General features: G+C 33.2%; 1 protein-coding gene across 3 annotated transcripts; it reads right to left on the reverse strand.

Moving 5' to 3' along the window:
- Window positions 1-6795: 6795 nt before the first annotated feature.
- On the reverse strand, window positions 6796-25419 carry LOC131690138 (uncharacterized). Of its 3 annotated transcripts, XR_009305517.1 has the most exons (5): window positions 25045-25419; window positions 24742-24857; window positions 8688-9177; window positions 8329-8629; window positions 6796-8271 (listed from the first exon to the last, which is right to left on the reverse strand). XR_009305517.1 is itself a non-coding variant. In XM_058975680.1 (4 exons), exons 1-3 carry the CDS (start codon window positions 25058-25060, stop codon window positions 8339-8341), a joined length of 423 nt encoding a protein of 140 aa, XP_058831663.1. In that variant the 5' UTR covers window positions 25061-25419; the 3' UTR covers window positions 6796-8271; window positions 8329-8338. The 3 variants fall into 3 exon arrangements, 1 of the variants encoding a protein (XP_058831663.1); XR_009305518.1 differs by lacking the exons at window positions 24742-24857; window positions 25045-25419 and adding an exon at window positions 14879-15963; XM_058975680.1 differs by lacking the exon at window positions 8688-9177.
- Window positions 25420-25951: the final 532 nt, after the last annotated feature.

The raw sequence follows: 25951 nt of genomic DNA on the forward strand, positions 1-25951 counted from the left end.
ATTTAAACTTACTCAATTTTCTCAGATATGGCTGAACCGATTTACACAAACTTAGAATTATCTGAAAGGTATACTGCCGTGATACGCATAACAGTCCCACCTGCATAGGAAACCCATAGCAAATGGGACTGTTATGCAGATCACGGCAGTATAACGCTCCCATAAGCTGCTAATGAATTCTTAGTTGATCCGACTTCCGGTTTCGGAGTTACGGGTTGAAGAGTGCGGTCACACAGCAGATTTCCATATAAACTGGTACCATCATGATGTCCAAATGATGTAATAAATACTAAAATGGGTGCAACATTACTTGGATTTTCGGGTATAGATCACAAATGATCAATCAAATTAGCTTTGACCATATTGGCCACTTATGACGGTATGACGGTTCATGATGCCCCCGGGAAACGCGCCAAGTTCCTAAGCTAATATCACAGCTATTCCCCAGCGAATTATTGGCCGATTTTTGCAAATTTGATTTCAAATGAAAAATGCAATAATCCCATTGATTGAATTTCACTCGGTTCTGACTTTTGGTTCCAGAGTTACAGGTTGGTTAGTGAGGCCATATAAACCATTACAATCGTAATACCTCATAGACTAAAAATCTATTGAAGTGGTCATCAAAGTACTTCGATTCCCAGGTCTAGATCACTGATTGCCAATCAAATATTCTTTGAATCTATTGTCCACTATCGACAATTCTGGAAGTCCCGAGTACCGGGCATATTCCACAATTAAAGTCCCATCGATTCTTCAGTGATGACTGAACCGATTTTCTCAAATGGACGGTATAATATGCAGTTGAGTGTTGCATCGACACCACCCATCCTCCCTTTCACCCATACACCTCCCCTTCATTACTCCCTCCCCCTTGGACCACCCTCGCATCCGCATTCGCTTCATCCACACCGCATACTGAAATAAGATAAAGAATTTCTGACGCATCCTCCCTTCAATTCCAAACCCATTCCCCAGCCTCCCATTGCCCTCATGCTGATTAAACTAATTAAATATTATACTTTTTTGTTTAAAGTATGTCAGCGTCGACTTTCGTGGTAGTCGTAGGATACATGCTAAGTATAATAGGAATGTAATCGACATTTACACGATATTATATTGAACGTAATCAGCTATTAAATCATAGTTTGGGTAAATGAGAAAAGGCACATTTGCACCACTAGATGGATTAAATCCTAGAGGTGCAACACACTGTTCAATGTTGTCTTCATGTTTACATATCTCGACAAACACATGATTACGGCCTAAAAGCCAACTGTCAAAATTCACTTTGAATGGAAATTCCGGACAAACCGTTATGCGCCAATCACAGAGGTTGGTAGTAAACGAAAGAGAAAAGTTTTCTCTTTCATAAACTGTTGTGAACTGTGTTCGACTAGTAACGGTTTGTCCGGAATTTCCATTCAAAGTGGATTTTGATAGTTGGCTTTTAGGCCGTAATCATATGTTTGTCGAGATATTTTGAAATGCGTTGGGGGGAGGAGGATGCGTGGGGAATAACCAAACTTATTTTGGTATATGAAGTGGATGAAGGGAATGCGGGTGTGAGGTTGGTCTGAGTCAAAGGGGTGAGAGTGGGTGGAGCGGGTGTGAGAGAAAGGAAGGGGAGGGGTGGATTGGAGTGCAACACTCAACTGCATATGATACGTTCCGTTTGAAACAAGATTATTGAAAATTTATCCAGTTATCACCGAACTGGCCTTAGTTCTGGAATAGTCCCGGAACCCGGGACTTCCGAAACTACGGATAGTGGACAATATATCCCAAGAATGGTTGATTCGCCGTCTGTGATCTAGGACTGCGAATCGAAGTAATTTGATGTTCATTTCAATAGGTTTTTAACCTATGAGGTATTACGATTGTACCGGTTTGTATGAGAAATTCCTTTGTGGTCGCAATAACCAAACTGTAACTCTGGAACCTAAAGTCAGAACTGAATGAAATTCAGCAGTCAATGGAAGTATTATATCTTTAATTTGAAAAAAAGTTTGTAAAAATCGGTTAATAGTTCGCTGGAAAATAGATGAAATTAGCCTAGGAATTTTATGAGTTCCCCGAGGGCATCAAGAACCATTATAGGTGACCAATGCGGTCAAAGCTTCTTATTTAGACCCGCAAATCCAAGTAATGTTGAAACCATTTGAATATGTATTACATCATTCGGATATCATAGAGTTATCAATTGATAAGGGAATTTGCTGTGTGACCGCACTCTTCAGCTCGAAACTCTAGAACCGGAAGTCGTATGAACTAAAAATTCATTAGCAGTTTATAGGAGCGTCATACTGCCGCTATACGCATAACTGTCTCATGTGCTATGGGATTCCCCATACACATGGGGCAATTATGCGTATAGCGGCAATATACCATTCATTTGAAACTGAATCGTATGTGACACTCGGTCCTTCAGGCCTCGTTTGGAAAGTCGATTTTTGGAATGATTGCATAACCTTTCTTTATATAAGAAAAGCAAAAAGTGTAAAAGTGTCTTCGGCAAAGTTGATGCTTGGTATCTAGGCCTTCATGTGGTTACAGAAATGTACTTCGAAGCTCGGCCGCCAAGACGACGCTTCACTTAACGTTTAATGAGGTAAGATAGAATGATGGTGTCCTCAAAAAAGCTTTAGGCAATGCTATTCTGCGCAACTCTCCCAAAAGTATTAACAATATAGGTCCTAAAGGTTTTGAGATAACGCGCTCTATTTGAAAAATAATTTTAATAGTTGATTTTTATCCATAACTCACTTAGCTACAGTGCAGTATATCTTTATTCTACAGGTTTCCTCCGTAAGTTCTAGAGAATAATTTACTGTTCCATTTATTCCACTTGAACCCAAAGTAAGTTGAAAAAAGCTTATATTCTAAAAAAAAATTATAAATATAGACGAAAACCGGATATTTTTTTCTTCTAGCTCCATCCCGCCCAATTTTTGTTTGCAGTAGCATCTTTGGGGTTGCTTGTTCTCCTAAAACCGAGCCAAACAGCCAGGTCAGTTCGACGATTCCGGTGGAGCAGGGCGTCCAGTTCGCGAGGGCCCTGATGACCCGCGACTGGTGGTGTCTCGTCGCGGTCTACTCAGTCTAGACCCCGGTGGTGAAATTCCTACCAACATGAAATCGTCCATTATGGCTTTTGTGTCGCAATGTGGTTGAACGGTGTATTATTCGAAACCAATGAATATCAGGCATATAGTGGTACTGAAATACATTTTTTGTATGACTTGGGCTTTATTTAATTATATGAGTTTATTTTGCAATAAACAGTAATGGAAGTTAGTAAGTCTAGTACTTCTTGTGGATATTCTAATTTATCGCTCACGCCTCAAAGTGGAAATTTATAGGTTTAGAAGATACCATTAATTCAATTTATTTACTTTAATGTACGTGATGATTTTCTCGAGTGATCCTTTCTATATCTTCAATCTTCTTTATTCGAAGCCTCTTGGCGCAAAACAGCGCAAGACACCGCTATGATCTTCTGAAAGAAGATGAAATTTCCTAGAATAAATATGCACCAATGGTGTTCTTTTCCGATTTTTCCTACCTTAATTATAATGAATATTCAAGATTATAGGTTAAGTCAGCATTCTTTAGTGAGCATTCATAAATTACGTAACGCAAAAACTGCCCTAAATTGACTCTTAATGTAACAAATTGTCACACATTTCTCAATCATCCTACCCTATTACGTAACAAATTATTTAAAAATTTATTTTTCTTCAGTAAAAACATGTTACGTAACGTTCTAGCTTACTCCCCTTCCCCATATGCTACAATATGTCACAATTTGTCGTAATCCCTTACCCTCCGCTCTAAAAGCATTACAAATTTTTTGACTGGTTCCTTTATCATAAAATGCTAACATTTCCATGCATGAATTTTAAAGATATTGGGAATTAACTTATGATATGTTCTAAATTCAATTATGACTTACGAGTGTCAAAGTTAGAAACCTAAAAATACCTCATTTCTTATCAGATATTTACATCCAAAAAATACTTAGATCTTCAAATACCAAATGTGTCCCTTCTCCCCACATTTTCTGCACAGATCAGATCTGTCCGGGCCTCTACAGTTTCTTGCCTGATGGCCGAAACCCAGGCACCTGGAATACCTCTTCATTTGTTTAGTGGCTATAGGGATCAATCGCAATGAGCACACCGACCACCCGATTTTGATCTTACCGGTCGACATAAGCTTGTTGGCTGCGGTTGGCGATAAGCGTATCACTGCTGTCTGTAGGCCACTGTACGCCTTCCTCAATCTTATTGATATCTGCTCCGTCTCCAGGTTTCCTTGCTCTATTAGCGCGCTTCTCACTTCGTCTTCCGTTGTGATCTCGTCCAGATTCCTGCACTCGACCACTGCTTCCTGAACTAATGCTCTCACATTCGCTTCTCCTCCCACCGCTTCTGCCACTAGTTCCCGGTAGGCCGCGCTCTTGATCAATGGATCTTTCTTCAGCACGAACAGCATTTCGCCTTTCTGAGTACGCCTGGTTCTTAAAACGTACTCCCCCAGCTCCTTCAACTTGGGATCCTCTCTCACACTTTTGAGGATCGCAGCGTACGTCACGGCTTCGTTTACTTTGACGACTAGAGCGTCTCCCCTCTGCTTCTGCTGGCGTGGCCAAAGGTCTTCTTTCTTCTTTTTCTTCTTTTCCTCCTTCTCTTTCTGTTTTTCCTTCTCTCTTCTGCGGTTTCTACGGTTCGCCATTAACTCTGCGATTGTCGGCTTTTTCGCTGTCTTTCACTGACCTTCCTGGATTTCTTCGGTTCCTCCTCCTCTCCTGGCGTTTCCCTTATTCTTTTCACAGAACGAGAATACTGGTCACGTTCGGTGTCTCATAGGCTTCTGCTTCTTCTATCGATGTGGACTTCAGGGCCTTTTCGGCGTTTTCAGCTCGCTCTAGTAACGCCATATGTTCGCATTCGGCTGCTGCTACGGCGGATTTGATGGTAATCGCTAGATCCTTGATCTGTCCGTGCACGTTGCCGTTGCTTCTCACGAATTCGTAGAGTTCTTCAATTTTTTGCCTCAACATCGTCACTTTAGGTAACCCAGACTGCTGGTCTTCTTGGGTAACGCTTGGTTTCGGTGTGCGCACCTGAAATACTAGCTTTCGTTGGCGTCCAGTTGGTTTGTCGATGCTCGTGCTCTGTATGGACACGCTAGGCTGCTCTCGCTGTTGCTGCTGTTGCGGTTGTACTTGCTGTTGCAATTGTTCGTTATGCTAGGTCGGTGACCTCGCTAGCCCACCATTGGCGAACGGGTTCACCACAGTTGCTCCGTTAGAATTTTTCTTTTTTTTTTTTTAGAATTTTGTTTTTGTCTTCTTGCATGCTTTTTGGGTCCCAACTCCAAGCCGCTATCTACGCCCGAAATAAGTAGTCGCCTCACACGATCCCATGGTTACCTTTGCGAGCAATGAGGTCGCATGCATGGGTTGACGCGGTCCTTCATGGGGTACCGCGTTCAGAGCCGGATCGGCGCTAGTAAGGAGCCTTCAACTGAGCCTACTTGCACCAGCTAAGGTGGCGGGTTTCGAACGTACTTGGAGACCTACCAAAGTTTCACTGGGACGGGGGGCAGCCGGTACCATTAGCCCACTCGCCGTTTCAGGGAAGTGTCACCCATCCTTACTAGGGTAGTGGAATGGCGTGGCTGTCGGTCCGTAGATAATTTCGATGAAATCCTTATTCACATCCGTGTTCTGCCGCCAGTATGCTGTAATTAGGATCTTACTGGTGTCGATCCTAATGTCCGATTGGCACTCCCGTTGGGTAAGGGTAAGGGTGCTTTATGCTAAAGTCTTGGATAAAACCTTAATGGAATCGGCACCGATTATACCCCATTTGGCATAAAAGTCATTTGGCATAAAGTCCTTTGGCATAACGGTCATTTGGCATAATGGCCATTTGGCATAAAAGTCATTTGGCATAAAGGCCATTTGGCATAATAGTTATTTGGCATAATCACTGCACTGAAACGAATACTTTAGACTCTTCAGAATTTTCTTTTTTTATCGGTATTGTACATCAATGTGTCAAATGGACGTGAAACCCCAATGAGGTATATATAGGTGTGGCAGAACCCACGGTTTGCTAATATTGGCACCCAAAAATATGTAAACAATCCAGAAGCACAACGGGTCGACGTCATAGTGTTTACACGATTCAATGGGAGCGGAACGAACGGTATGACGAAAGCAAGTCGATTTATTCTGTGATCACTCACACCACTCATGTAAGATTCATCTTACGAATACCAAAGTGCTCTCTTTGCCATACTTGTAAATACGACATTGGTCAAACCCGACTACTCAGTGAGTGATACTCTGATGACTCGCTACCGCTATCTGGCTTCGACGGGTTCAGAGATGAAGAAGTGGTCATATTTGATGAACTCAAACACACTAACGGCCAACAAACTGTATGCATACCCAGTAAATTTTGTAGAGCTCAATCGGCCCGATTATCAGGCCGATGATCGGGCCGACTAAGCCCGATAACGGGCCGATCAGAGCAGGATATCGGGTTTATATCCTGCAATTTTGCACCATTTGCATGAACCGCGTCAACCTTCAAATATGCCAAACGCATCGACGTAATCGGACCGACGTGAGCCCGATGTAGAACTATAGAAAATCGGGCGATCGTCGTGCTCATTATTTTCGTTTTCTTCTTCTTATTTTAAACGTTTGGGTTTTCTTTTTTCAAATAAAAACAAAAACAGCAATATATTTTTGATTCAAATTTTTTATAAGCGTCAGGCTTTTTAAAATATTAGTTGCAAAGTATATAATTTTTTGATGTAGGCGTGTGATTAATACCTCGAATCGCATTATTTCCCGATAAAATGGTATCGGCGATAAATACCGTCCGATTCCGTACGTATCGAAATCCAAGCACAGGAAAACGATACGTGGTATTTCCGATGATTTGATTTTAGCAGTAACCGGTTAAGTGGGCGTCCCAAATGCAAATTATGTATCGGTTTGATGTGCTGTAACCGGAGCCTAGCTGACGGTAGCAGTTGTACTTCCGAAAGCAAATCCCGTGGGTTACTTCGGTTGCTCTATCGTTTTTACATTTTCCACCGGTTTCGATGGATCAATTTTACCTAGGCCAGGATCCTTGATCGGGCTATTAACTATTGCTGAAATACCGCTCATTATCGGGACGGAAGCCGTTTCTTCTCTTCAACCTTCGGTGGTGCATCCGTGGTGTCTATCGTATAAAATGAACCCTGCGATGGCCTAACTATAGGCGATTCCTCGTCTTCATCAAAATCATCACTCAAGCAGCTCAGAATCAACGATGATTTCGAGCGCTCGAACCTCTTCAGGACAACCTTGGCATTGCTCATAATAGGCGATTTATCCTTTGGCTTAATGAAACTGATTCGTCCGCCTACTTTATCATCATCATCCTTCACTGTCTGTGGACGGGGGTCGAACCACCGTTTCGTCATGTCATGGACGTTATATTTCTTGTTAAACGTTAGTTTTAGTGGCGGATATTTCATCAGAGGCAGTTGAAACTCCGGAAAAATTCTCGTAATCTGTGGCAAAGGAGCGGAATCAATCCTACTTAATTTTGCCGGCTTGCTCGATTCAATCATGCTAACTGGAACCGTCGCATTCAATGTTGCCGGCGTCGAGAAAGACATCCACATTTAATCGTGCCGGTCGGTGCGCTACGTGTTCCACTTTCGGAGTGTTCATCACTAGGCTCGAGCTAAGTGAACTTGAGATATTATTTTTACTACATAATTTCTTCGTCTGCAGCTGCTGATTCGCCGACCCTCGACACGGGGGCGAAGCCGTGTATGTAATTTCCCGAGCTTGCTTCGTACCAGCTTCGCCTGAATCAACCTCCTTACATTGTTTCTTAATCCAATCGGCATCCAGTTCTGTTGAAGGCGCAATCACACTATTTTCCGCATCAATCTCATCCTCGTGTCTATGTGTTTGGACCATCTTCAGATGAGGTTCCGCCGGAATGAGCAACGATCCCTCCCGTAAAATGTTCCACCTTGTGTCAGCCTGAAACACGGACTTCTCTGACGGGAAACTCCGAACCAATGGTAGCTATCGAAGAATTGTTTCTCCTCCACCACACAGGAAATTGACCCGGCTTCGAGTACAGGCTAGTCATCGATTGACTCTTATTTAACGGCGATTGCGTTTCATCGTGGTACTTTACCAACCGGTTAACCAATCCTCGGCTCTGAACATCCGCGTAAATCCTGCAAAATTAAACTTGAATTGGAACCTATAAAGGACGTGTAAACTTGCCAACTCACTTAGGATCAATCAATCGATCCATACTGGACCCGGACGCCGTTCAGCTGCTTCTAAAATTTGTCCTGCTATTTTGCAACGGAGAGGTAGGCTTCTTTTCCTAACTCCAACCTGTCGTACCGGACTGTCGTAAAGATTCCCCCGAATACCGCTGCTGTCCAGCTGTGTCGACTCTGCCATCGGACTACTCAGCTTTCTGCTCAAATTTCCACTGCTCAGTTCCCCTCGGGCACCGCCTCTGCCAGCGATCCCTCCACTAGCAAAGGCGAACGACGTGTATCGGCTGCCGTAGTGGTTCATTTCCTGGAAAGAAAAAAAAGTTTGGTAATTGGGGATCCAGGAATCAGAAATGTAAACAAACCACACAAATTAACCACGAAATAATTGTACAACGATTAGATTATTAGTGGTTCAATAGGAGCTCCGGAGTAACACTTGCATTTTTCGACCACTACCAATTGTCATATAGCTCGGTGCTGGTCGTATCCTGCCGAGTTTTGCACAATTTCCATAATGCAAGGATATAAAATGACAACGGTTTGTGCTATTCAAGGAAGTCAGATTGCCAGGTGATACAGACTATTACTATACTGAAAGTTTTTCTATCCGACAAAGTTTATCGTTACCATTAATTTGAAATATTTAGACGATCGCAAAACTTTGAAACTCGGAAAGCATTTGGACCCGAACGAGTTTGCATGACACTGGTTTCTGGGCAGGTTAATGTGTCTGGATTAGTGTCCAGGGTGGACTATCATGGAAATCAGGTGTAAACAATTCTACCAAAAAAAGTCCTGAATAAGTGTCACGAAAACAAATAAATTACCGAACTCCATGATCACGTTCAACACCTGAAAAAAACGAATCTGTGAATAAATTTGAATAGATTATACGAATAATACGGTACACTGTTTTGGCTGTTTATCTAAGGGATCAGATTGGATTGACCTAGATTATCGGGGTCTGATGGGGTGGTAGTCTGATGGGACTGGTGGAGAGGGATCTGAGGGGGTTTAACGAGTTGGGGTTAGGACATGGTTGTGCGATATGTGGGGGAGTAACCCTTCGCCGCACACTCCAGTTAAAACCCAGAGTACATTTTTCTCGAGAGTTGTCCTACTGGAGCAGTAGAGCTAGGGTCTCGACAGGACTCCTAACAATACAATTGAAAACGAGACGGGAGATGTTACCCACTAAACTGCTTAAGGCCAATTGCAGTGGGTCGTGATTCTGAATGTGATATTCATTTTACGGTTCAGATATGTGCGGACGTAGGGAGTTCGCGATTGCGTGTATCATAGTGAAGGGTTTAGGCGTTTGTACATTAACGTTTTCGATCGCGTGTGAGTTTCTATGTCGCGTATGTTAACGTGTATGTAACTTCGCGTGTATAAATTATATTTTATGACCGTGTGCCTTTCGCATATTCGCATGTGTTCTTGGATGATCGCGGACCGTGAATCAGATACGTAATTTTTGGTGTACGGTTCAGATGCAAGAAGAAAGTGAGTTTTTCCATATCACTAGAGTTCACTAGTGTCGCCATGGAACGTGTTGTCTAGTGGATATGAGCGACCCAAAATAAAATCGCAAGGACAGAACATGCTTCGTAAAACCTGCTTCAAATGTTTTGAATGTATAATTCTGATATAAACTTCAAGCATAAAAATCGAACTGAGGTTCTCCTCTGTAAGAGTCGGATTAAATAACCTTCAGTATAAAAACCGGAAAAATTAACCGATTCTTACAAAGTAGTTTTTTAGCCGACTTTTTATCTTGAACGTCGCGGTATACGGATACTCTTGCATACGAATTATTTAATTTTAACCGGTTTTTAAACTGGAGGTTCATCCATGTCGAGTATGGGCATTATTTTTTGATTGGTCCAACTAAATGTAGGAAGTTAAGGGACCCACGTAGACCGAAATTTGAGATTTTTTGAACCCAGCACCCCCTCTCCCTAGTAGAGATAAGTAGACTTTTGCCAACCTCCTCCGCCTCTAAAGGCTAAGTAGACTTTCCGATTTTTTTATTTGTGGAAAATATGAAAATAGCAAGAAGCACATTATACGGTCAAATAAAAATTTAACCTGAGTCGTTCAGATTTCTTTCAAGCTTTTCAAATATTAAGAACAAAAACAAACATTGATGAATAAAGCTTTTGACATTTGTTTTTTGTGTATCAATGAGTATCAATTTAAGGAAATATAAAATCAAAATAGTTTTCTCCGAAATACAAGACTTGTATGTCGAATTTTATAAATTTCTTACAGTTTTGAGAAAGGTTTCCGTTTTAATTTCACTATACTATAAGTTGGACTTATAAGAACACCGTGTAGTATGTAATATAATACAAGTGTGAATTTAAAAGTGCTTTCAAATATTTTTATAGCGAAATACTTCTTTTCTAAGTAAGTCACACAAGAATGTTTCAAAAGATATACCTATTGCTATAACTAATTCAAGTTTAGCTGAAATGCTACTTTTACCAACAGTGCATGATTGCTAAGCTAGCAAGTACTTTTTGAGCATTAGTGGAGCGTAAAAATTGATAAACTTTAGCTAACAATTTGAAATTATACTGTCGATGTTAAGTATTATCTAGAATGAAATATTTAACTAAACATGCACGCAAAATTTCAATTTTCAGGAACAAGTTTCAATATTTCTAAGATAATGGGATAATCTGAATAGGGATCTTTAGGGGTGTGCGGGTTAAGGCATATTCTGATGCAGATTAGTACCGTGAGTTAATATCTCAGTCCTTTTTCAATTTTTTGGCCCGAAACTATTGAAAAAAACATTTTTTAGTTTGTTTCCTTTTAGGACAATAACACATCCAAACCCATGCGACTTGCACGACCCTATAGGTTGCCTTATCAGATCTACCATAGTTTGCAGATGAAACTTGGGATGGCAGGTTGCTAGCGGATTGACAAAGTACCAGATCATGCTGTGTGGGGTGCTGTCCCGGTTAACAATGAGGCGAACGAGATATTTTCAGATACGTCATTTAGTAGGACAATTGTCAGAAATTTCAAACTGATCAACTCGAGTGAACGCTTTGTTGTAGAAGTTTAACTACACAGCTTGAGTCACCGAAATTATTAAATTAAAAATTTAAAAAATCAGACTACCTCAAAATCAAAAATCGGGCGTTTCTTGTTATCATGGTGGTTTTAATGCTTAACTTTGACCATTTTTGAACTTTAACTGGTTCATACATTTAATGGTCCATGCGTGTCTGCTAGTGGTGTCTGAGATGATAATTCACGACTGCAGGATTTTACAGTCAAAATCTTTTACGGAGAGGAATTTTGGGAGATCGTCTTTAGAACTGTCATTTTGTGTTATTCCTAGAATTCTACAACAAAGCGTTCACTGGAGTTAATCAGTTTGAATTTTACTATATCTAAATATACGCAAGAAAGGTTGTTGCTTTGTCCAATTACGTGGGTTCTGGGTTGAGTGGTTGCCTAAAGAGAAGTTACTTCAATAGTGTACTAGCTTTGAAGTGTCTGCATAAATACATCTAGCTGAATCGACTAGTATGTTGAACCCAATTCGCTTTAAATCCCATTAGTAATACGAAAATTACAAAAAAAAAAATCAAAATCTACGCATATTTTTGCAAATAGACCCCCCGTCTCCACCCTCGTAGACAAACGTTAATTTTTGCTAGACCACCCGTCCACCCTATGAGTCCACGTTTATGAACGGCCCCTAAGTTGCTAGGACGGAGGATAAAGATTTCCGGACGAGACCGATTCATGCTCGCGCGAACACGGCCGTTTGTGTGTTCGCGTTTGTAACTTCATAAATACTAACACGTTCATCTTATTACCGGGATATTATCAAGTTTGCGCGATCGCGAACGTAGGTGTGCGTATATTATCGCGAAGGGCGTAAGTGTTCGTATGTTAATGTATTTGTCGCATGTGCTTGCATGCATAAATTCTTTTTTTTCGAGAGTTGTCCTACTGGAGCTGTAGAGCTAGATTCTCGGAAGGGCTCCCCGTCAAAATCACATGCTACAATTTGCAGACGAGACAGGCAATGGCGCCCAATAAAACACTGCTTTAGACCAATTGTAGCGAGCCGTGATTCTGAATGTGATATTCATTGTACGGTTCAGGTATGTCGGGCGTAGGGACTTCGCGATCGCGTGTATCATCGCGAAGAACTCGAGCATTTGTACGTTAACGTGTTCGATCGCGTGTGCGTTTGTATGTAACTTAGCGTGTATAAATTGTTTTTAAAACCGTGTGCCTTTCGCACATTCGCATGTGTTCTTGAATGATCGCGCGCGGACCGTGAATCCAATACTTTATTTTTGATGTACGGCTCAGATGCTAGAAGAAAGTTAGGTCTTCCATATCACTAGAGTTCCCGGACATGTCGCCGTGGAACGTGTTGTCTAGTGGATATGAGCGTTATTTTTTGATTGGTCCTACTGAATGTATTGACCTAAGTTATTAGGACAGAGGGTAATGGTTTCCGGACGTAATCGCAACGGACGTTTGTAACTTCGTAAGTGCTTAAACGTTCATCTTATTACCGGGGCGTTATGTTGTTTGCGTGATCGCGGGCGTAGGTGTGCGTTATTAATCGCAAAGGGCTTAAGCATAAACTCTGCAATGAATGTATAAAGGTAAAACATTTTCCAAAATATGACCACAACTGCTTCGATTTGTAGTATTAGGTCATTAACAGCCATTCAAAGTCTCTTTGGCCACATTGGTCACTATCATCGGTTCTGGAAGCCCCGGCGGAAGTATCCAAATTCAGAATAACAGTCACATCGGTTTCTCGGAGACGGCTAAACCGATTCAACCAAACTTAGTCTCAAATGAAAGGTGTTGCGCCCTCGTAAATGGCTATTTAATTTCATCACGATCCGACTTCCGGTTCCGGAGTTACAGGTTGTGGCGTGCGATCACATAGCAAATTCCGATTCAAACCGATATTCCGATGAAAGCAAAAAAGGTAAAAATTTCGCTATAATGTCTTTCAAACAACCTAAATTTGCAGTTCTAGGTCACCGACGGCCAACCAAACTTTCGTTGACTACATTGACCACCAGACGGTTACGGAAGTGCCCGGGAAAAGCGGCAATATTTGAAAATTAACGAACTCACATCAGTTTCCCGGAAATGGTTGGGCCGATTTTCACGAACTTTGTCCCAAATGATAGCTATAATATTCCCCTATAATCCCCACATATGTATATAAAATTTCGTATGGATCGCTTATATGGGTCCGGAAATATAGATTAAATCGTCCGGTCACATATCATATGAGCCGGAACTCGAAATTTTTTCAAAGGGAAATTTCAGAAATCGAATTCGTATTTTTGATGCCAAACATCTTTAAAATGCATGAAACGTCGAAATTTCATGTTACCTCGAATTTTTTTTTATAAAAATCGACTTTTTGGGACTTTGCCGATTTCGCACCTTTTTTCAATGCAATATTACAGTGGCTGTTTTTTCTTTTGCAAAATTTTAGAACTCGAATAATGATTTCTTTTTTTTTGTATATAGTTGTCATATCGTGTATAATAAAAATGTAATATGTACATTTGTAAGCTTTTAATGAACATAAACAACGCAAAAATTCTCGTGTTCATGATTGAGAAAGGCACAATTGCATCTAGGTGAAAACCTGTTTTAGTTTTTTAATTGTCAATTAAAGGCATGGACCTAGTCTGCTGATATCAAGGATAGAAACATCCGAAAGTGATCAATTCATGATCGTGCGAGCGGAGTTTTTAGGTTTACGCTTGACCCCGCGTTTGAAAATGTATAGGAGCTGATACATTCACTTTATCACCGGGATGTTATCATGTTTACGAGATCGCGGGTGTAGGTGGCGGGGATGGTCGCGAAGGGCTCATGCATTTGCATATTAACGTGTTTGTCACGTGTATAATTTTAATTTTATAATGATGTAGCGTGTATTCTTGTTTGATCGCGCGCGGACCGTGAATCTGATGCTTAATTTTTAGTGTATGGTACAGATTGTAGAGTAGAGTCCGTTTCCCCAGGAGTTCCAGGTCATGTCACCATGGAACGTGTTGTTTAGTAAATATGAGCGTCACTTTTTCATTGGTTCAACTGAAGGTATTAGTCCAGACTGCTAGGACCGAGGTAAGACTTCCGGACGTGACCGTTTCATGATCGCGCGAGTGGTGGGTTAATGTCTGAGACCGCCTTTGGAAGTTTAAAGGTGCTACGTTTACTTAACTACCGGGATGTTTTCATGTTGGCGAAATCGTGGGTGTAATTATGTGTGGATTATTGCAATTGCATGGTTGCTTTGTGACCAAGTTTGTGTTATCGCGAATGCCACGAGCGTTTGTACCTGTATGAGTATAGCAAGCGTATAGTAGGTATATACTAATAAAAGGAATCATACCATCCCGAATAAAGAAAAAAAAGATACAAGCAAACTAATACAAGTACAAAAGAAAGAGACCAATGAAGTAGAATAGGAAAACACATGTAACATGCAATCAAACTCGTCTAAATGCAGCAAATGTTGTATATTTACCATTAACGACGATCGCATTTTGTTAGACTTTCATCATGCTGTGCTGACCGGAATGGATGATTCACGTGCGTCGGTAAATTCATTATACCCTAATTTATCCAATCTAACCTCGAAAGAATAGAACCAAATGCACAAATTGAATACCAGAAGTATTATATGCTAGTTCCGCATCCATTCCCTGACCCAAATGTCACAAATACTAAGACGAACACATACACACGACTAGTACATAGCAATTATACACTAGTACGAAAAACTACGATTATTACAAAACGACAACTAATAGGTTTCTACTTATATATTTATTAAATTAATTTAAATATTAAATTAATTTAATTAGTCCATGCACGATGACGAAGTCGACCGATAAAAAAAGGCGCTTAAGCCCTCTCGGTCGCCTCGATGCACCACTATCGAGGCGTAAATTTTAAAGCAATTGGCTGTCAAAGGTTCTGTAGCACTAACGCACGCGATATGCTTGATGATGTTTGCAATAGCGTCAAACCCCTCAACCTTGGGGAGGAATGTGCTCGCGTGTATAAATTCGATTTTAAAATTGTGGTTCCATTCACATATTCGCTTGTGTTCTGGGATGGTCACACGGACCGCCATTCTGATATTTAGTTTTCGGTGCATTCTGACAGGGAGTGAGTGCATTCTGACAGAGAGTGAGTTACCCCATATCACTAGAGTTCTCGGTCATATCGCCATGGAACTTGTTGTCTAGTGGATATGAGAGGATTCTTTTTTAATTGGTCCAATTGAAGGCATGGACCTTAGATTGGTTCAATTTTTGACTTTTAGCTCCACCAGGCTCTATTGGCCCTTAGTAATTGTGCAAATTTTGGTACCGATCGGTTGTCTACGGAACCTCCAAAAATTTCAAAGTTTATATGGAAATTAGTATGGAAAATCGGTTAAAATTCAAAAAAAATCCTTAAAAAATCACCTTATCAATGAATTCATGAGAGCACTATATATTTCTAAAGGTATTTTTCAACTGAACACATTCGTGGAACATTGTAAGTTTGTGAAAATTCGCTGAGAAAAGTTATTAACTGAAGAAGCAGCATGACTTCAAAACAAGTGGATTTTATTATTAATCATAGCAACCCTATTTGAATAGCTCCGTGCGAGAACGCGAGTGTAAGTGGCGTGGATTATCGCGAAGGTTGAAGCATTTGTATGTTAACGTGTTGGTCGCGTGTATGTGAATTCGTGTGTATATATTCGGTTTTTTTGACGCCATGAGACGTGTTGTTTAGTGGATGTGAACGTCATTTTTTTGTTTGGTTCACCTGAAGGCGTTGGATCTATGCTACTAGAGACTTCCGGACGTAATCGATTAATAATCGCGCGAATACGGGCGTTTGTAGGTTCACTCCTGAGACCACATTTGTGAAGTTATAAGTGCTAAAACAATATTTTTCAACCGTAGGTGAAATTCACCCCCGCGGGTACGTGAAATTATGAATTATTCCGGGTAAATTTCGACTTATTATCCTAATATTTCCATCGAATTATTGTCTATATTATAGTCAATAATTCGATGGAAATATTAGAATAACAAGTTGAAAAATTCTAAAATTCTAAAATCCTAAAATTTTACAATTCCAAAATTCTAATATACTAAAATTCTAAAATCCTAAAATCCCAAAAATTCTAAAATTCTAAAATTCTAAGATTCTAAGATTCTAAGATTCTAAGACTCTAAGATTCTAAGATTCTAAGATTCTAAGATTCTAAGATTCTAAGATTCTAAGATTCTAAGATTCTAAGATTCTAAGATTCTAAGATTCTAAGATTCTAAGATTCTAAGATTCTAAGATTCTAAGATTCTAAGATTCTAAGATTCTAAGATTCTAAGATTCTAAGATTCTAAGATTCTAAGATTCTAAGATTCTAAGATTCTAAGATTCTAAGATTCTAAGATTCTAAGATTCTAAGATTCTAAGATTCTAAGATTCTAAGATTCTAAGATTCTAAGATTCTAAGATTCTAAGATTCTAAGATTCTAAGATTCTAAAATTCTAAAATTCTAAAATTCTAAAATTCTAAAATTCTAAAATTCTAAAATTCTAAAATTCTAAAATTCTAAAATTCTAAAATTCTAAAATTCTAAAATTCTAAAATTCTAAAATTCTAAAATCCTAAAATTCTAAAATTCTAAAATTCTAAAATTCTAAAACTCTAAAATTCTAAAATTCTAAAATTCTAAAATTCTAAAATTCTAAAATTCTAAAATTCTAAAATTCTAAAATCTAAAATTCTAAAATTCTAAAATTCTAAAATTCTAAAATTCTAAAATTCTAAAATTCTAAAATTCTAAATTCTAAAATTCTAAAATTCTAAAATTCTAAAATTCTAAAATTCTAAAATTCTAAAATTCTAAATTCTAAAATTCTAAAATTCTAAAATTCTAAAATTCTAAAATTCTAAAATTCTAAAATTCTAAATTCTAAAATTCTAAAATTCTAAAATACTAAAATTCTAAAATTCTAAATTCTAAAATTCTAAAATTCTAAAATTCTAAAATTCTAAAATTCTAAAATTCTAAAATTCTAAAATTCTAAAATTCTAAAATTCTAAAATTCTAAAATTCTAAAATTCTAAAATTCTAAAATTCTAAAATTCTAAATTCTAAATTCTAAATTCTAAAATTCTAAAATTCTAAAGTTCTAAAATTCTAAAATTCTAAAATTCTAAAATTCTAAAATTCTAAAATTCTAAAATTCTAAAATTCTAAAATTCTAAAATTCTAAAATACTAAAATTCTAAATTCTAAAATTCTAAAATTCTAAAATTCTAAAATTCTAAAATTCTAAAATTCTAAATTCTAAAATTCTAAATTCTAAAATTCTAAAATTCTAAAATTCTAAAATTCTAAATTCTAAAATTCTAAATTCTAAAATTCTAAAATTCTAAAATTCTAAAATTCTAAAATTCTAAAATTCTAAAATTCTAAAATTCTAAAATTCTAAAATTCTAAAATTCTAAATTCTAAAATTCTAAAATTCTAAAATTCTAAATTCTAAAATTCTAAAATTCTAAAATTCTAAAATTCTAAATTCTAAAATTCTAAAATTCTAAAATTCTAAAATTCTAAAATTCTAAAATTCTAAAATTCTAAAATTCTAAAATACTAAAATACTAAAATTCTAAAATTCTAAAATTCTAAAATTCTAAAATTCTAAAATTCTAAAATTCTAAAATTCTAAAATTCTGAAAATTCTAAAATTCTAAAATTCTAAAATTCTAAAATTCTAAAATTCTAAAATTCTAAAATTCTAAAGTTCTAAAATTCTAAAATTCTAAAATTCTAAATTCTAAAATTCTAAAGTTCTAAAGTTCTAAAATTCTAAAATTCTAAATTCTAAAATTCTAAAATTCTAAAATTCTAAAATTCTAAAATTCTAAAATTCTAAAATTCTAAAATTCTAAAATTCTAAAATTCTAAAATTCTAAAATTCTAAAATTCTAAAATTCTAAAATTCTAAAATTCTAAAATTCTAAAATTCTAAAATTCTAAAATTCTAAAATTCTAAAATTCTAAAATTCTAAATTCTAAAATTCTAAAATTCTAAAATTCTAAAATTCTAAAATTCTAAAATTCTAAAATTCTAAAATTCTAAGATTCTAAATTCTAAAATTCTAAAATTCTAAAATTCTAAAATTCTAAAATTCTAAAATTCTAAAATTCTAAAATTCTAAAATTCTAAAATTCTAAGATTCTAAAATTCTAAGATTCTAAAATTCTAAATTCTAAAATTCTAAAATTCTAAAATTCTAAAATTCTAAAATTCTAAAATTCTAAAATTCTAAATTCTAAAATTCTAAAATTCTAAAATTCTAAAATTCTAAAATTCTAAATTCTAAAATTCTAAAATTCTAAAATTCTAAAATTCTAAAATTCTAAAATTCTAAAATTCTAAAATTCTAAAATTCTAAAATTCTAAAATTCTAAAATTCTAAAATTCTAAAATTCTAAATTCTAAAATTCTAAAATTCTAAAATTCTAAAATTCTAAAATTCTAAAATTCTAAAATTCTAAAATTCTAAATTCTAAAATTCTAAAATTCTAAAATTCTAAAATTCTAAATTCTAAAATTCTAAAATTCTAAAATTCTAAAATTCTAAAATTCTAAAATTCTAAAATTCTAAAATTCTAAAATTCTAAAATTCTAAAATTCTAAAATTCTAAAATTCTAAAATTCTAAAATTCTAAAATTCTAAAATTCTAAAATTCTAAATTCTAAAATTCTAAAATTCTAAAATTCTAAAATTCTGAAATTCTAAAATTCTAAAATTCTAAAATTCTAAAATTCTAAAATTCTAAAATTCTAAAATTCTAAAATTCTAAAATTCTAAAATTCTAAAATTCTAAATTCTAAAATTCTAAAATTCTAAAATTCTAAAATTCTAAAATTCTAAAATTCTAAGATTCTAAAATTCTAAAATTCTAAAATTCTAAAATTCTAAAATTCTAAAATTCTAAAATTCTAAAATTCTAAAATTCTAAAATTCTAAAATTCTAAAATTCTAAAATTCTAAAATTCTAAAATTCTAACATTCTAAAATTCTAAAATTCTAAAATTCTAAAATTCTAAAATTCTAAATTCTAAAATTCTAAAATTCTAAAATTCTAAAATTCTAAAATTCTAAAATTCTAAAATTCTAAAATTCTAAAATTCTAAAATTCTAAAATTCTAAATTCTAAAATTCTAAAATTCTAAAATTCTAAAATTCTAAAATTCCTAAAATTCTAAAATTCTAAAATTCTAAAATTCTAAAATTCTAAAATTCTAAAATTCTAAAATTCTAAAATTCTAAAATTCTAAAATTCTAAAATTCTAAAATTCTAAAATTCTAAAATTCTAAAATTCTAGAATTCTAAAATTCTAAAATTCTAAAATTCTAAAATTCTAAAATTCTAAAATTCTAAAATTCTAAAATTCTAAAATTCTAAATTCTAAAATTCTAAAATTCTAAAATTCTAAAATTCTAATATTCTAAAATTCTAAAATTCTAAAATTCTAAAATTCTAAAATTCTAAAATTCTAAAATTCTAATATTCTAAAATTCTAAAATTCTAAAATTCTAAAATTCTAAAATTCTAAAATTCTAAAATTCTAAAATTCTAAAATTCTAAAATTCTAAAATTCTAAAATTCTAAAATTCTAAAATTCTAAAATTCTAAAATTCTAAAATTCTAAAATTCTAAAATTCTAAAATTCTAAAATTCTAAAATTCTAAAATTCTAAAATTCTAATATTCTAAAATTCTAAAATTCTAAAATTCTAAAATTCTAAAATTCTAAAATTCTAAAAATTCCAAAATTCCAAAATTCTAAAATTCTAAAATTCTAAAATCTGAAAATCTGAAATTCTAAAATTCTAAAATTCTAAAATTCTAAAATTCTAAAATTCTAAAATTCTAAAATTCTAAAATTCTAAAATTCTAAAATTCTAAAATTCTAAAATCTAAAATTCTAAAATTCTAAAATTCTAAAATTCTAAAATTCTAAAATTCTAAAATTCTAAAATTCTAAAATTCTAAAATTCTAAAATTCTAAAATTCTAAAATTCTAAAATTCTAAAATTCTAAAATTCTAAAATTCTAAAATTCTAAAATTCTAAAATTCTAAAATTCTCAAATTCTAAAATTCTAAAATTCTAAAATTCTAAAATTCTAAAATTCTAAAATTCTAAAATTCTAAAATTCTAAAATTCTAAAATTCTAAAATTCTAAAATTCTAAAATTCTAAAATTCTAAAATTCTAAAATTCTAAAATCTAAAATTCCTAAAATTCTAAAATTCTAAAATTCTAAAATTCTAAAATTCTAAAATTCTAAAATTCTAAAATTCTAAAATTCTAAATTCTAAAATTCTAAAATTCTAAAATTCTAAAATTCTAAAATTCTAAAATTCTAAAATTCTAAAATTCTAAAATTCTAAAATTCTAAAATTCTAAAATTCTAAAATTCTAAAATTCTAAAATTCTAAAATTCTAAAATTCTAAAATTCTAAAATTCTAAAATTCTAAAATTCTAAAATTCTAAAATTCTAAAATTCTAAAATTCTAAATTCTAAAATTCTAAAATTCTAAAATTCTAAAATTCTAAAATTCTAAAATTCTAAAATTCTAAAATTCTAAAATTCTAAAATTCTAAAATTCTAAAATTCTAAAATTCTAAAATTCTAAAATTCTAAAATTCTAAAATTCTAAAATTCTAAAATTCTAAATTCTAAAATTCTAAAATTCTAAAATTCTAAAATTCTAAAATTCTAAAATTCTAAAATTCTAAAATTCTAAAATTCTAAAATTCTAAAATTCTAAAATTCTAAATTCTAAAATTCTAAAATTCTAAAATTCTAAAATTCTAAAATTCTAAATTCTAAAATTCTAAAATTCTAAAATTCTAAAATTCTAAAATTCTAAATTCTAAAATTCTAAATCTGAAATTCTAAAATTCTAAGATTCTAAAATTCTAATATTCTAATATTCTAATATTCTAATATTCTAATATTCTAATATTCTAAAATTCTAAAATTCTGAAATTCTAAGATTCTAAAATTCTAAAATTCTAATATTCTAAAATTCTAAAATTCTAAAATTCTAAAATTCTAAAATTCTAAAATTCTAAAATTCTAAAATTCTAAAATTCTAAAATTCTAAAATTCTAAAATTCTAAAATTCTAAAATTCTAAAATTCTAAAATTCTAAAATTCTAAAATTCTAAAATTCTAAAATTCTAAAATTCTAAAATTCTAAAATTCTAAAATTCTAAAATTCTAAAATTCTAAAATTCTAAAATTCTAAAATTCTAAAATTCTAAAATTCTAAAATTCTAAAATTCTAAAATTCTAAAATTCTAAAATTCTAAAATTCTAAAATTCTAAAATTCTAAAATTCTAAAATTCTAAAATTCTAAAATTCTAAAATTCTAAAATTCTAAAATTCTAAAATTCTAAAATTCTAAAATTCTAAAATTCTAAAATTCTAAAATTCTAAAATTCTAAAATTCTAAAATTCTAAAATTCTAAAATTCTAAAATTCTAAAATTCTAAAATTCTAAAATTCTAAAATTCTAAAATTCTAAAATTCTAAAATTCTAAAATTCTAAAATTCTAAAATTCTAAAATTCTAAAATTCTAAAATTCTAAAATTCTAAAATTCTAAAATTCTAAAATTCTAAAATTCTAAAATTCTAAAATTCTAAAATTCTAAAATTCTAAAATTCTAAAATTCTAAAATTCTAAAATTCTAAAATTCTAAAATTCTAAAATTCTAAAATTCTAAAATTCTAAAATTCTAAAATTCTAAAATTCTAAAATTCTAAAATTCTAAAATTCTAAAATTCTAAAATTCTAAAATTCTAAAATTCTAAAATTCTAAAATTCTAAAATTCTAAAATTCTAAAATTCTAAAATTCTAAAATTCTAAAATTCTAAAATTCTAAAATTCTAAAATTCTAAAATTCTAAAATTCTAAAATTCTAAAATTCTAAAATTCTAAAATTCTAAAATTCTAAAATTCTAAAATTCTAAAATTCTAAAATTCTAAAATTCTAAAATTCTAAAATTCTAAAATTCTAAAATTCTAAAATTCTAAAATTCTAAAATTCTAAAATTCTAAAATTCTAAAATTCTAAAATTCTAAAATTCTAAAATTCTAAAATTCTAAAATTCTAAAATTCTAAAATTCTAAAATTCTAAAATTCTAAAATTCTAAAATTCTAAAATTCTAAAATTCTAAAATTCTAAAATTCTAAAATTCTAAAATTCTAAAATTCTAAAATTCTAAAATTCTAAAATTCTAAAATTCTAAAATTCTAAAATTCTAAAATTCTAAAATTCTAAAATTCTAAAATTCTAAAATTCTAAAATTCTAAAATTCTAAAATTCTAAAATTCTAAAATTCTAAAATTCTAAAATTCTAAAATTCTAAAATTCTAAAATTCTAAAATTCTAAAATTCTAAAATTCTAAAATTCTAAAATTCTAAAATTCTAAAATTCTAAAATTCTAAAATTCTAAAATTCTAAAATTCTAAAATTCTAAAATTCTAAAATTCTAAAATTCTAAAATTCTAAAATTCTAAAATTCTAAAATTCTAAAATTCTAAAATTCTAAAATTCTAAAATTCTAAAATTCTAAAATTCTAAAATTCTAAAATTCTAAAATTCTAAAATTCTAAAATTCTAAAATTCTAAAATTCTAAAATTCTAAAATTCTAAAATTCTAAAATTCTAAAATTCTAAAATTCTAAAATTCTAAAATTCTAAAATTCTAAAATTCTAAAATTCTAAAATTCTAAAATTCTAAAATTCTAAAATTCTAAAATTCTAAAATTCTAAAATTCTAAAATTCTAAAATTCTAAAATTCTAAAATTCTAAAATTCTAAAATTCTAAAATTCTAAAATTCTAAAATTCTAAAATTCTAAAATTCTAAAATTCTAAAATTCTAAAATTCTAAAATTCTAAAATTCTAAAATTCTAAAATTCTAAAATTCTAAAATTCTAAAATTCTAAAATTCTAAAATTCTAAAATTCTAAAATTCTAAAATTCTAAAATTCTAAAATTCTAAAATTCTAAAATTCTAAAATTCTAAAATTCTAAAATTCTAAAATTCTAAAATTCTAAAATTCTAAAATTCTAAAATTCTAAAATTCTAAAATTCTAAAATTCTAAAATTCTAAAATTCTAAAATTCTAAAATTCTAAAATTCTAAAATTCTAAAATTTTAAAATTCTAAAATTCTAAAATTTTAAAAGTCTAAAATTCTAAAATACTAAATTTTAAATCAGTTTATATATTTTGACACCAGTTGGGGTAGAACCTGACTCGGTTTCACTTCACCCAAAAACGACATTAGTGACTTGAAGGATATTTTGTTCTAGTAAAGGACGATTCAGACGATTCATCAGCTTCCGCAAAGTCAACGGAACGTCACCACTTTTCTCTTGTGCCCGTTCACACGTGCCGTACGTCAAAACGTTCCGTTCCGTTGATGTTGTGTGTGAATGCTTCCATTTAACTGCATGTAACTAATCTTGATGTTCCGTTACGGTGACGGAAGCCTGATGTATGGTGTGAATCGTACTTAACTCGGTGACGCGACTGATAAAGGGCCCAGACTTGTCGCTTTTAGTTCAAACAGAATATCAACGTTGACGAAACCGAAGGTCAACGTCACGTCACCGTTCTGTTCGGATAAAGTACGATTCACACGATACATCAGGCTTCCGTCACCGGTACGGAACGTTGAGATTAGTTACATGCAATTATATGGAGGCATTCACGCACAACATCAACGGCACGAAACGTTTTGACGTACGGTACGTGTGAACGTGCACACGAGAAATGCGTGACTGCGAGCTTATCGTGACGGAACGGCGACGTTCCGCCGACGTTGACGGAAGCTGATGTATCGTCTGAATCGTCCTTAAGTTAAATGTATTCGCATGTACATTCACGCCTTCCGTACGTTAACACTCTCCTTGCCGTTGATACTGTGTGTGAACTTCTTTATAGGGACATCATCCCGGTCAAACCATTCGGAACACTGAATTGATTCCAGCTCAAATGTAACAACCGGTTGAGTCGCATTTGATCTGGAATCCATTCAGAATTACAAATCGGTTCCGGAATGTGTTCGACTGAGATGCAACTAATTTTGACGTTCCGGTACCGATGACGGATCGGATAAATGGTACTCTATTTTTCACACAAGCAAATAGGTAGAAATGAAAGGTTTCTGTCAGTACGAGTATCGAAACCACGGCTCGTGTTTAATAAGAAAATAAAGGACTCGTGCAATTTCATGTAAAAACATGTCCTAAATTAATTTCAAAACTCTTACCTGTGCAGACCCCTTGTTGGTGTTTTGCACAAATCCTGCCAGATTTGCCGGAACCGGCGTTGCAATGCAATACAGTCGTGTCCGCCGTGGAAACTGCTTTCGACAGAAAATCCGTACTGAATTTAAAACAAAAGAAAAATATAAAATGTACTATTTCTAGGATTTTTTTTTGCAATTTCTAAGCAGTACACGGCAAAACACATGAACGGTTACTGTCAGCTGAGTATTTAAACCGTGACGCGTGTCCAACAAAAAATAAGGGACAACTTAGGAGATGTAAAAACTTTCCCTATATTTTTTTACCTGTGCACAAATCCATCCAGATTCACCGAAACTTGCGTTCTCCGGGTCCGTATCAGTCGGAGAAACTGCTTCCGACAAGAAATCATTTCTATTCTAATAAAGGTAAAACATGAAACCGTATGGTTTTCCAGGAATTTTTTCCTATTTCGCGACAGTCGACACCACACATGCACGCGCGATCACGAGTAAAACTGAACTAAACGCAACTCAAGGACGTCAATCAACGAATTGGAAAGTGTAAAAGCGAGAGAAACAATCAATTTGACCACCAGAAACGCACACTCGAATGATTCTCTCTTTCGCTCTAATGGCTTGATAGAGCAATGACAAATGCAATCCACTGTGGTAGAGCAGGATTGGCCTGCGTTTTGGCGCACTGGGTACCGTCATCGGGGGTTACTTTACGCCACGGGGCTACTTTACGCCAAAATTAAAGAATGATACTTGAGCTTCTAGTTCAAATTAAAAGTAAAATATAGTATTATTCGCTGGTTCAACACAAACGTAAAAATGGATATAGGTTTAAAAAACTGCTTGCAAGTAATCGTAGTAGGTGATGAGACTGAAATATAAAATATACGCAAAAAGCATTGCAACTTAAATTCTCTTGGGAAAGTGTGATATACTAATCAAATTATTAGATAAGAGGATACAGATTACGTGAAATTAACCTGGCAATGTAATGCAATTATTTGTATTTATCTAAAATTGGGGCTACTTTACGCCAAGCTTTACATAAGTCTGCACAATCTGTATATTTGATCTAAAATTTATTCTTATTTTCGGATTTGATTCTAATTCAAAGCAGATTTTCATTAGCGTACTAGTTTGACTGTTTCAAATTGATAATTTGCAAGTGTGTAAATGCAATGGTGCAAACATATAAAAACGCTTTGGTTTCTAGACG

This window comes from Topomyia yanbarensis, chromosome 3 (assembly GCF_030247195.1).
Source record: "Topomyia yanbarensis strain Yona2022 chromosome 3, ASM3024719v1, whole genome shotgun sequence".
Classification (NCBI taxonomy): domain Eukaryota; kingdom Metazoa; phylum Arthropoda; class Insecta; order Diptera; family Culicidae; genus Topomyia; species Topomyia yanbarensis.

Excerpts from the sequence above, each read along its gene's own strand:
- LOC131690138 (XM_058975680.1), bottom strand. Across the intron at positions 8,630-24,741 it reads CCAACAAGGGGTCTGCACAG|GAAATGAACCACTACGGCAG; the intron begins GTAAGAGTTTTG and ends TTTTCTTTCCAG.